This window comes from Nerophis lumbriciformis, linkage group LG23 (assembly GCF_033978685.3).
Source record: "Nerophis lumbriciformis linkage group LG23, RoL_Nlum_v2.1, whole genome shotgun sequence".
NCBI classification, from domain to species: domain Eukaryota; kingdom Metazoa; phylum Chordata; class Actinopteri; order Syngnathiformes; family Syngnathidae; genus Nerophis; species Nerophis lumbriciformis.
Genome location: NC_084570.2, coordinates 87,870 through 100,545, shown reverse-complemented (window position 1 = coordinate 100,545; position 12,676 = coordinate 87,870). Strand labels below are relative to the sequence as shown.

Below are 12,676 nucleotides of genomic sequence, written 5' to 3'. Positions count from 1 at the left end.
TACAGTAGAAAAAAAGTGCTGTTTTTTTCATTTAGAGAAATATGCTGTAAAAACCACAGTACATTTCACAATTTTACCATTGAATCTATTGCCACTTTTACATTCAACAACAACACATAATTTGCAGACTAGCAAAAAATATTTTTAACCCAAATAGGTGAAATTAGATAATCTCCCACGGCACACCGGACTGTATTCCGCTGCCGGCACAGTGGTTGAAAAACACTGTACTATAGGTAGTATCACAGATCCAAGACGTCAATGTTTTGGTCTGAATTAAAGTAGTTTCAATTATCTTGATGCAACCCTTGGTGAAAAAAGTTTGGACACTCCTTTCCTGTATGTCATAGTAAAGTCACACAGAGGGTATTAATATATATTAATTATATAAGTGTATATGACTGTTCATCCAAATTTAGAGCAGCATGGACATTGTTCTATTGTATTTTTGGCCCTCATCATTAATTAGGTAAGCCGGACAGTCTCCCGGCAGTCTTGATGGATTTGTCCAACCCAAAATAATACAGTGCAGACCCGGCCAAATCATCCCTTAATGACTCCAGTGATGCCATTCATCCTAGTTCCAGGCTGATGGATGGCAGTGAGGGCACAGCGGACAGTGACAATGGTTTCATGCTAGTCAAAGGGACAGGGTGGGGGAGTGAGGGTAGGGCGGCGGGGAGTGTGTGTAGTGGTTCGGGTGTGGGCTGGGTGAATAAAACCTGGTGCGACACTAACAGGCAGTGGCTGGTGCTGCAGTAAGAGGCTGAGGTTGGCTGTGGACGCCCCCAGTGGGTCTGCTCTTACCTGGCCACCTGAAAAAATGACAGGGGTGGAGGCAGGCTTTGGGCGGTAGGGTATGGTGGCACCTTTCGGTGGGGACTGAGGAGAGCAAGGGTGGGAGAAGGAGTGAGATGTGGAGAGAGTGTTAGAAAAAAGAGCGCATAAAGTGAGACAGAGAGGGACAGTGCCTGAGGGGAAACCTGTGACACAAAAGTGCTTTTCACTGTGCTCATGCTGACATAAACGTCCGGTTTGGCGGTTCGATGTAACTCGACTTTACAGTACCTGGAACATCACTTTCAACTCGGTAATGATGACGCTACACACTGAAAAACAAACCTGAGCGCTCTAGAGACTTACAGCCGCGTCTCAATAGTCCTGGCGTCCAAGGCGGGTGCCGTCATGGCGGCCCAGTGGACAACTGGCAGTGCAGACAGTTCAAATTAACGATGCAAGCAACACAAACACCTGAAATATGTTTGATCCCTGCAGGTCATCATTGAATATCTGCCATGCTATAACAATCTGTTCGTCAGAGTCGTGTATAGAGAGGGTACGGTCATCTCGGTTCCAGAGTTGGTCGCCAACATGGTTGTCACGTGAAGGGCTTTTGATCACATGGCCATACTCTCTCTGATTGGTCAAAAGTCCCTCACGTGACTACAGGGCACCATGTTGTGGACCAACTTTCAATACAGAGCTGGCCAACAGATCTCTATCTCTGCCATTTATAACCCGTGTGCACCCCGAGAGTCCAAAACAGGCATTACATGTGTTATGTGAAATGATTGTTCAGTTTGAGGGTTTCATTTTTTAAATTAAAACAATTAATTGCATTGTTTTTTAGATTGGAATGTTAGAATACGATATAAACATTAGGTATGCTCACTTTCGGCCCCATCGACTCACATTATAACTGCTATTTTTTAACAGACTGTATTTGTTATGTTTACGGAGGGAGTGTAGACGGCACAGACCACAAGGGGGCATAGTTAAGCTCTATGTTTTATAATCAAGAACGAAAGTCGTGGAAAGGTCCGCCAGAGACGAGGAGGCTGACGTCGCCGGAATCCGAGACGAGGAGAACGACCTTTCAACGACTTGCCAATGCGCCCGGGCTGTGACAGTATTCTTGGTATTTTACTATGTTCTTTCCATAAAAACTATCCATCCATCCATCCATTTTCTACCGCTTATTCCCTTTGGGGGGGGTCGCGGGGGGTGCTGGAGCCTTCCATAAAAACTAAATGAATCTAATTATTGCCCAATGAAAAACAAGAAAATATTGTTTTGGTGTAATTGTGTCCCTTAACCATCAGATCGTCAAAAAATCATGAGCATAAGTTACAGAGCTTTGATGACACTTTCGGCCCATCGACTCACATTATAACTGCTATTTTTTAACAGACTGTATTTGTTTTGTTTACGGAGGGAGTGTAGACGGCACAGACCACAAGGGGGCGTAGTTAAGCTCTATGTTTTATAATCAAGAACGAAAGTCGTGGAAAGGTCCGCCAGAGACGAGGAGGCTGACGTCGCCGGAATCCGAGACAAGGAGAACGACCTTTCCACGACTTGCCAATGCGCCCGGGCTGTGACAGTATTCCTGGTATTTTACTATGTTCTTTCCATAAAAACTAAATGAATCTAATTATTGCCCAATGAAAAACAAGAAAATATTGTTTTGGTGTAATTGTGTCCCTTAACCATCAGATCGTCAAAAAATCATGAGCATAAGTCACAGAGCTTTGATGACACTTTCGGCCCATCGACTCACATTATAACTGTTTTTTTTTAACAGACTGTATTTGTTATGTTTACGGAGGGAGTGTAGACGGCACAGACCACAAGGGGGCATAGTTAAGCTCTATGTTTTATAATCAAGAACGAAAGTCGTGGAAAGGTCCGCCAGAGACGAGGAGGCTGACGTCGCCGGAATCCGAGACGAGGAGAACGACCTTTCCACGACTTGCCAATTCACCCGGGCTGTGACAGTATTCCTGGTATATTACTTTGTTCTTTCCATAAAAACTAAATGAGTCTAATTATTGTTCACGAGTGGGGGAAGAGTGGATCGTGAGATCGACAGGCGGATCGGTGCGGCGTCTTCAGTAATGCGGACGCTGTATCGATCCGTTGTGGTGAAGAAGGAGCTGAGCCGGAGGGCAAAGCTCTCGATTTACCGGTCGATCTACGTTCCCATCCTCACGTATGGTCATGAGCTTTGGGTCATGACCGAAAGGACAAGATCACGGGTACAAGCGGCCGAAATGAGTTTCCTCCGCCGAGTGGCGGGGCTCTCCCTTAGAGATAGGGTGAGAAGCTCTGTCATTCGGGGGGAGCTCAAAGTAAAGCCGCTGCTCCTCCACATCGAGAGGAGCCAGATGAGGTGGTTCGGGCATCTGGTCAGGATGCCACCCGAACGCCTCCCTAGGAAGGTGTTTCGGGCACGTCCGACCGGTAGGAGGCCACGGGGAAGACCCAGGACACGCTGGGAAGACTATCTCTCCCGGCTGGCCTGGGAACGCCTCGGGATCCCCCGGGAGGAGCTAGACGAAGTGGCTGGGGAGAGGGAAGTCTGGGCTTCCCTGCTTAAGCTGCTGCCCCCGCGACCCGACCTCGGATAGGCGGAGGAAGATGGATGGATGAGTCTAATTATTTCTCAATGAAAAACAACAAAATATTGTTTTGGTGTAACTGTGCCCCTTTACCACCAGATCGTCAAAAAATCATGAGCATAAGTCACAGAGCTTTGATGACACTTTCGGCCCATCGACTCACATTATAACTGCTATTTTTTAAACAGACTGTATTTGTTATGTTTACGGAGGGAGTGTAGACGGCACAGACCACAAGGGGGCATAGCTAAGCTCTATGTTTTATAATCAAGAACGAAAGTCGTGAAAAGGTCCGCCAGAGACGAAGAGGCTGACGTCACCAGAATCCGAGACGAGGAGAACGACCTTTCCACGACTTGCCAATGCGCCCGGGCTGTGACAGTATTCCTGGTATATTACTATGTTCTTTCCATAAAAACTAAATGAATCTAATTATTGTCCAATGAAAAACAAGAAAATATTGTTTTGGTGTAATTGTGCCCCTTAACCACCAGATCGTCAAAAAATCATGAGCATACGTCACAGAGCTTTGATGAGCGTAAATGAGTTAAACTGCCATCAAATGAAATGAATGCAATAACAATGAACTCGGGCAGTTATATATATATATAACATGGCAGATATATAAAAGACTGAAACTCAACCAAGTGCAGCATGCTTTCTCTCATTCTAGCTCAGCAGGAATTGTACAAATACAATATTTTTTCTACTTGTCTACTGTACAAAACAGGGTATGTAATTTATTTTTTAGAAATTGTTGTTTACAAAAAAGGCCATAAAACATGAAAAAATACATTGAAAATAATTAAAAATGTCATATCAATAGTTGGTCTGAAGTTGTTAAACGATTTCAAGCATTAAAAGTAATAATACAAAAAAATACTCCACTTTTATGAGTGGATCCCTTTTGTACTCAAAGAGTAATTGTGTGGAGTCAATCTTAAAGTTGCACACATGTCACCACCTGTCAATCAAATCCAACACAGCACTGACTAGATTGTGATTCTTCCACATGAAGATATGGAGGCTACCATACCTCCAGCATCACCACACATATTTGTTTGACACACTGGATGATGGCCTCAGGTGCCCCAGAGATGGTCACGGCCCTCTCGGTGGAGTTGGGGAGCATGTCGCCTGCCACCTGCACCTGAGCCCCTGTGGACTGGCAGAAGAACGGAAGAGTGGGAAGGTGTTTGTGATCACTCACTCGGACGGCAGCATCTATTTTAGCTTCAAGAAGACTTCTTCTACCTCTCTCATCTCTTTGATTTTGGAGCCCCCTTTGCCAATGAGCGAGCCGCACTGGCTGGCCGGGACCACAAGCCTCAGGGTCACAGGGGGTTTGCTGGTGGCAGGACTGTTGCTCATAGAGTTGATGATATCCTACGGAAGGACAGTTTTTGCTGTTATTTCAAGCAGCAAAAAGGCTTTGGTATCTGGAAGACGTCAACAAATGTATAAAACCAAACAGCACAGAGGAATGCAATTAAGTCGAGATCTCTTGGATTGGCTGACATGAGCTTACACTTCGACTTGGTCCAGAGACATAAGGAGAAAGGGTGATAAAGGACTGTGGACCAAGGGCCTCAAGTAATTAGAGATGCGTGTACGCTCAAGTCCACAACACATCGTACATGTAAACAGTTTCAGATGTATTAGTGTGCGCAGAAATTATTCCAATCACATTTGACCAAAAACTGTTTTTATCATCTCAGAAATATTTCTAAAGTGAGAAATTTGTTGGATCTCGAAATGATCATTCACACGTTTATTTCGTCTCGTATTGACGACTGCAATTCTCTCTTCACTCTTTTCAACAAGTCAACGCTAAAGACACTTCAGACTGTACAAAATGCGGCTGCCGGACTCTTGACCGGTGCACCCAGAACAGCCCATATCACCACCATTTGATCCAGTCTTCATTGGCTTCCAGTTTAATTAAGTTTAACATTTTTGTCCTGACATTCAGTGCATTGGATGGTGGGCCCCCTCAGTACATCACTGACTTGCTATGCCCCTACTCCTCAGGGCGCAGCCTCCTGTCTTCAGGCCAGAGTCTTCTAAAGATCCCCAAAACTCGTTGAGACCTGGCATTCCAGGCTATAGCTCCCAGACTCTGGAACAACTTGCACCAGTGTATCACCTATGTTTTGTACAGCGCTGTCAGGTTCAAACACTGATGACATCTATTAAACAAGATAAGAAGCAAAGAATCAAACAGAGGCAGAATTAAATTTTGCTCAATTGAGGAGAGACGCCGTCGACCTGTAACCTCTTACAGTGTCACCCACGCTTTAGTCTTGGATCACAATAGATAACCCCCTCCCGTTTCCTCCCATCGTACACAATGGAATTTTCCAAGCCTTTGCTTGGTGCAACAAAGACAGCCTCTTGTCTGTTCATTGGGAACTCAGGGAACGGAAAGTTTTTTGATAATTTACATACAATTTTTCTGACAAGCGCTTCGTGATTTTACCTGTGAAAGCGCTTTATAAATAAAATGCACTTACTTACATTTCTTTTTTAGATCCCAAGCTATGTGGAATTTAACGCAAATGTTGGCGTGCAGCTAGTCACTCCCTTTCCCCGCCTCCATTTCAATATGCAAAACATATTTCAATTAGCCTTGTGCTTGTTGTCCCAACACTCTGCCCAATCAGAATTCACCGACAAGGAGCAGGAGCTGCTTCTTGCTGAGGTGAAGATCCTGGCGTTTCCAGGGAACGAAAGGGGGGTGAGGGGGATAAAGTGTGCGAGGCTGTCAATGCTGCGGAGTCAGAGAACCGCACACAGGAATAAATATGAAATAAGTGGTACTACATCACGAAGAAGGTGAAGAAGAAAATGGATGTGGCCAAAACAGGCGAGCGGGCCAGAGATAAAGTAGTGCTCAGCCTGTTTGAAAAGATAGTCGCTACATGTGGGTGACTCTGATTACCCCCAAGATAAATATGATTTGTTTAACTTACAACAAACTGTGTTCATACAGTAGCCTGCTCACAGCCAGATTAGAGATTCATGTAAAATATATGTAATATTTGGTTTGAAATCTTTTAAATTTAAACATGCCAGCATATCAAAGGATACAAAATAATTTGACTCTTGTTTTATTACTCAATTTATTATTACAACACAGGAGAGCTACTTGCAATAGTACATTACACAAAGTCGGGCCATTCCTCCACTGTCTCTGGTGCCATTAATGTGCCGCAACTACCAACTGCTTCTTTCTGCCCGACTGGTCAGGTTGTGCTGGAGTCACGGGAACACATTGAGGCAGCAATAGGTGGCAAAATGATTGCCATAAATCAATAGAGATCCTCACATATATATGAATATGAACGTAGAGCATTATATGCATTGGTAAAAAGGGTAATTTTGTGTCCTTGTCTTGATGTTTTTACATTGTTGAAATTGAATGTTGGCAAAGAACCAAAGGTTTGTAGGTATTGGAACTTCAAAACCCTTCATCAACATTTTGTATAAGTCTATATTTAATGTAGTAACAGACTTGTTCATAACGGTATGTAATATGTTCAATATTTACCGTATTTTAGTTACTTCTTCCACGCATTGATTTCCGTTTTCATAGCAGCACACTTCCGACTTCAGGCAACAAATGTGTGTTCCTACTTTCGCAAACAAACGCGAGTGTGTTCCAATCATGGCAGACTTGGTAACAGAGAACAAAGACGACTGTTTTTGGACAAATGAGGATTCACAACCTTATCTTTTTGAAGCTGAATGAACGGAGGATGAACTGCTGCTTCTAAAAGCGGGCACGAAGAAGAGTGAGTCATTGGAGTGAGAGAGTGAGGTCGGCATGACGCAGAGCTGCGAATGTGGAATTTGGAGACAAGCTATTTAAACATACATAGAGTGCTTACCAGAATAAACCAGAAAAAACGTCCCTGATCAGCTGGACCAAACAAACAACTGTCCGTCGAGTGAGTAACATTTCATATTGATCAGCATGTCTTGTGTTTTATTACAACTACAGTGCATAAGTTGTCTGGCTGGCTATGTAACAACCAAAACATGAAATGTGGGCTAACACTTTACAGATACTGTAATATGATTGTTCTGGTTGATCAGTCAGTACAGATCGGTGTCTTATCGCAGTGTTGTGCATTACATACTCAAACGTGTTTCGTGATGACGTAGAAGAAAGCTTATCTCTTGCCGTAGTTAGCTTTTACGGCTAATACCGAAGCACGACGAAAGAGAGTTCCTCAGTGTTTTCTCTTACAGTAAAAATGTTGCAACAGTTTGGTTATTAAATGAAGTATTGTTGACAGCTTTTTAAAGCATGTTTAAAGTGATTTAGAAGTATAATTGATTGCTCACATTAGCTGCATTGCTAGCTACCTAGAACGAGACGATTTTTACATGTTGGAATGCAAAAAAAACAAAAAAAAACATTTTGTCTTCTTATTTCTCATAATGATTGAACGATTTCAATCAATCAATCAATCAACGTTTACTTATAAAGCCCTTGATCACAAATGTCTCAAAGGGCTGCACAACCCACAACGACACATCAGGGCAAGAAAAAAATTCAACCCCAATGGTAACAAAGTAAAAACTCTAGAAGGGACCGGAGATGTGGGGAACCCCCTGACCGGTGCAATGGATGCCGAGTGGATACGATTAATAACATAAGAGTCCAGTCCCTAGTGGGGCCAGCAGGGGATCCACAATAGGCAAAATTCCCCAAAAAATGCTGTTCCGCTTTGAACAGATTCCACTGTATTTGGTGTAGTGTTGTCCCGATACCAATATTTTGCTACCGGTACCAAAATTATTTAGATACTTTTCGGTACTTTTCTAAATAAAGGGGACCACAAAAAATTGCATTATTGGCTTTATTTTAACAAAAAATCTTAGACTAAATTAAACATATGTTTCTTATTGCAAGTTTGTACTTAAATAAAATAGTGAACATACAAGACAACTTGTCTTTTATTAGTAAGTAAACAAACAAAGGCTCCTAATTTAGCTGCTGACATATGCAGTAACATATTGTGTCATTTATCTACCTATTATTTTGTCAACATTATGAGGGACAAACTGTAAAAATTAATTATTAATCTACTTGTTCATTTACTGTTAATATTTGCTTACTTTGTCTTTTAACATGTTCTATCTACACTTCTGTTAAAATGTAACAATCACTTATTCTTCTGTTTGATACTTTACATTAGTTTTGGATGATACCACACATTAAGTATTGATTTGATACCAAGTAGTTACAGGCAGAGGTGGGACCAAGTCATTGTTTTGCAAGTCACAAGTAAGTCTCAAGTCTTTGCCCTCAAGTCCAAGTCAAGACAGGCAAGCCCCGAGTCAAGTCCAAAGTCAAGACTGGAAAGTCTCAAGTCAAGTCCTAAGTCCTGCATTTTGAGTTTCGAGTCCTTTCAAGTCCTTTTAACCACAGACTAATATATTAACACAGATTGTGTATGCTTTTCAAACGCTGTATTTATTTATTAAAACAAGTGCATTTTAAATTGCAGGAAAGAAAATTGTGCTGACATTGCACTTTATAATAGCACTATTAACCAGTCATTTTAAACATTAACTCATTCCTTTACAGAACAAACACATTGAAAAATAAAGTGCAAATGTACTTATTTGTACAAAAGTGTTAACATTGAAAAAACATGACATATACGTGAACATAACAAAAAAGTTGTACTTTTTATATGTCAGGGCCCTATGCTGCATTGCATTTGCAAAAGACCAAATTAGCCAAGAGTCTGTCAGTCATTTGTGCACGATGGGGGCGTAGTATGATGCCACCATGGCTGAAAACTCGCTCCACTGGAGCACTGGAGGCAGGCACTGCCAAGACTCTCATGGCCACTCGGAACAGTGAAGGAAGAGTCTTCATGTTCAATGCCCAGAACAAAAGGGGGAGAGAGTTTTTTTGGGTTGGTGCACTACTTGTAAGTGTATCTTGTGTTTTTTATGTTGATTTGATTTAAAAAATAAAAATAAAAAATAAAAAATATTTCTTGTGCGGCCCGATACCAATCGATCCATGGACCAGTACCGGGCCGCGGCCCGGTGGTTGGGGACCACTGAGGTAAACAACCAACAGTATGTCAGAAAGCTAGCTAAAACGGTACACATATTCATAATATAGTATACATTTTAACTGACCTTTATTTTACTATTTTTGTCTTTTTTTTAGGTGGCTAAAATACGCGGTGCTGCTGACCGCCGTCTAACGTTACGTGTGATATATTGACTAACGTAACCCTGCTTGAAAAAATCACTGAACAAAAAGTATGAATAAGGTAGTGAACTGCAACAGATTCCCGTGTTTGCAATAACGTTATAACGTTAGCAGTGAGTTTACAGCCTCACTGATTTAACTACACAGCAAATAAAAGTCACGTTACTTAGCCAATAAACGTTATCTTACATTCAAAACTTACCCTTCTTTGTGCAACTTCAAATGCCGGACAAAGTTGGAAGTTGTTGCCTCTCCATCAGTAATTTTGGAACCGCATGTGTTGCATACTGCAAACCGTTTTGTGTTGACCACCTCGTAATTTTTATACCCAAACGAAATTATTTTAGGCATCATTTTTTGTTCACTGGCGCGTGGTTTGGACAAGTCTTCTTCGTTGGTTGTCCTGCAATTTGATTGGATGAATGCTGTGTGATGAAAACAAAGTAGATCTAATTTGATTGGCTGTTGTACTGACAGCACACCAGCTGACACACGCAACGCTGATAGACAAGTACACAATGAAAAATACGGAGCGCTCCCGAATAACTTTTTCATCTTTGGGTTTTGGGGAAAGTAGCAAGTCATGTCAAGTCATGTCAATTCAAAAGGCTCAAGTCCAAGTGAAGTCACAAGTCATTGATGTTAAAGTCTAAGTCGAGTTGCAAGTCTTTTTACATTTTGTCAAGTCCAGTCTAAAGTCATCAAATTCATGACTCGAGTCTGACTCGAGTCCAAGTCATGTGACTCGAGTCCACACCTCTGGTTACAGGATCATACATTGGTCATATTCAAAGTCCTCATGTGTCCGGTGACATATTTCCTGACTTTATAAACATAATATACATTTTTTTTAAACAAAAGAAGATGTTGTGATGCCAAAAAATATTGAGTTTATCATAGTAGCATCGACTAGATGCAGTCCTGTACTTGGTATCATTACAGTGGATGTCAGGTGTAGATCCACCAATGGCGTTTGTTTACCGTATTTTTCGGACAATAAGTCGCAGTTTTTTTCATAGTTTGGCCGGGCTCCAGTGCGACTTATATATGTTTTTTTCCTTCTTTATCATGCATTTTCGGCAGGTGCGACTTATACTCCGGCGCGACTTATACTCCGAAAAATACGGTACATTTTGACGCCGGTGAGCTATGTGGTGTGTAGTGAAGCATGTTTAGCTATTCCTCGTCCTGCAGGGATGATACTTTTAAAGGGGAACATCATCACCAGACCTATGTAAGCGTCAATATATACCTTGATGTTGCAGAAAAAAGACCATATATTTTTTTAACCGATTTCTGAACTCTAAATGGGTGAACGTGACGTCACATCGGGAAGCAATCCGCCATTTTCTCAAACACCGAGTCAAATCAGCTCTGTTATTTTCCGTTTTTTTCGACTGTTTTCCGTACCTTGGAGACATCATGCCTCGTCGGTGTGTTGTCGGAGGGTGTAACAACACCAACAGGGTCGGATTCAAGTTGCACCAGTGGCCCAAAGATGCCAAAGTGGCAAGAAATTGGACGTTTGTTCCGTACACTTTACCGACGAAAGCTATGCTACAACAGAGATGGCAAGAATGTGTGGATATCCTGCGACACTCAAAGCAGATGCATTTCCAACGATCAAGTCAAAGAAATCTGCCGCCAGACCCCCATTGAATCTGCCGGAGTGTGTGAGCAATTCAGGGACAAAGGACCTCGGTAGCACGGCAAGCAATGGCGGCAGTTTGTTCCCGCAGACGAGCGAGCTAAACCCCCTGGATGTCTTGGCTCACACCGTCCCTTAAACTGGACAGATCAGCTTTCAGGAAAAGAGCGCGGATGAGGGTATGTCTACAGAATATATTAATTGATGAAAATTGGGCTGTCTGCACTCTGGAAGTGCATGTTGTTGCCAAATGTATTTCATATGCTGTAAACCTAGTTCATAGTTGTTAGTTTCCTTTAATGCCAAACAAACACATACCAATCGTTGGTTAGAAGGCGATCGCTGAATTCGTCCTCGCTTTCTCCCGTGTCGCTGGCTGTCGTGTCGTTTTCGTCGGTTTCGCTTGCATACGGTTCAAACCGATATGGCTCAATAGCTTCAGTTTCTTCTTCAATTTCGTTTTCGCTACCTGCCTCCACACTACAACCATCCGTTTCAATACATGCGTAATCTGTTGAATAGCTTAAGCCGCTGAAATCCGAGTCTGAATCCGAGCTAATGTCGCTATAACTTGCTGTTCTTTCCGCCATGTTTGTTTGTGTTGGCATCACTATGTGACGTCACAGGAAAATGGACGGGTGTATATAACGATGGTTAAAATCAGGCACTTTGAAGCTTTTTTTAGGGATATTGCGTGATGGGTAAAATTTTGAAAAAAACTTCGAAAAATAAAATAAGCCACTGGGAACTGATTTTTAATGGTTTTAACCCTTCTGAAATTGTGATAATGTTCCCCTTTAAGAAACTTACTTTATTTGTCGCCATGGAGGCGAGAATTAGTGATTTAGAAGTAGCTAAAACACTGGCGACTGGGGCTGGACTTTAGCCGCTAGCTAGCTAGCCATGTCTTAAAGCACCTCTTTCTGGGGGTGTTTCAGCGTTAAAACTTCACCTTTATCGTTAGTTTTTAAGCCAAAATGCGTCCGTTCTCCCTTTTCTGTCTACACCAGGGGTCGGCAACCCAAAATGATGAAAGAGCCATTTTGGACCAAAAATACAAAAAAAATTCTGTCTGGAGCCGCAAAAAATTAAAAGCCATTTTACATACAGATAGTGTGTCATGAGATATAAATTGAATTAAGAGGACTTAAAGGAAACTAAATGACCTCAAATATAGCTACAAATGAGGCATTATGATGCAATATGTACATATAGCTAGCCTAAATAGCATGTTAGCATCGATTAGCTTGCAGTCATGCAGTGACCAAATATGTCTGATTAGCACTCCACACAAGTCAATAACATCAACAAAACTCACCTTTCATGCACAACCTTAAAAGTTTAGTGGACAAAATGAGACAGAAAAAGAAGTGGCATAAAACA

The 12,676-nt window shown here is 42.0% G+C and overlaps 1 protein-coding gene across 6 annotated transcripts in view; it reads right to left on the bottom strand.

Moving 5' to 3' along the window:
* The window catches only part of LOC133622533 (poly(rC)-binding protein 3-like), a 65,568-nt gene that overhangs the window by 25,515 nt on the left and 27,377 nt on the right, over positions 1 to 12,676 (bottom strand). For all 6 annotated transcript variants that reach the window (XM_061985360.2, XM_061985364.1, XM_061985359.2 and 3 more), the window contains exons 6-8: positions 4,656 to 4,787; positions 4,438 to 4,566; positions 739 to 882 (exon numbers count right to left, since the gene is read on the bottom strand). In XM_061985360.2, coding sequence (XP_061841344.1) covers positions 739 to 882; positions 4,438 to 4,566; positions 4,656 to 4,787 — 405 coding nt within the window. The remainder of the gene's footprint in view (positions 1 to 738; positions 883 to 4,437; positions 4,567 to 4,655; positions 4,788 to 12,676) is intronic.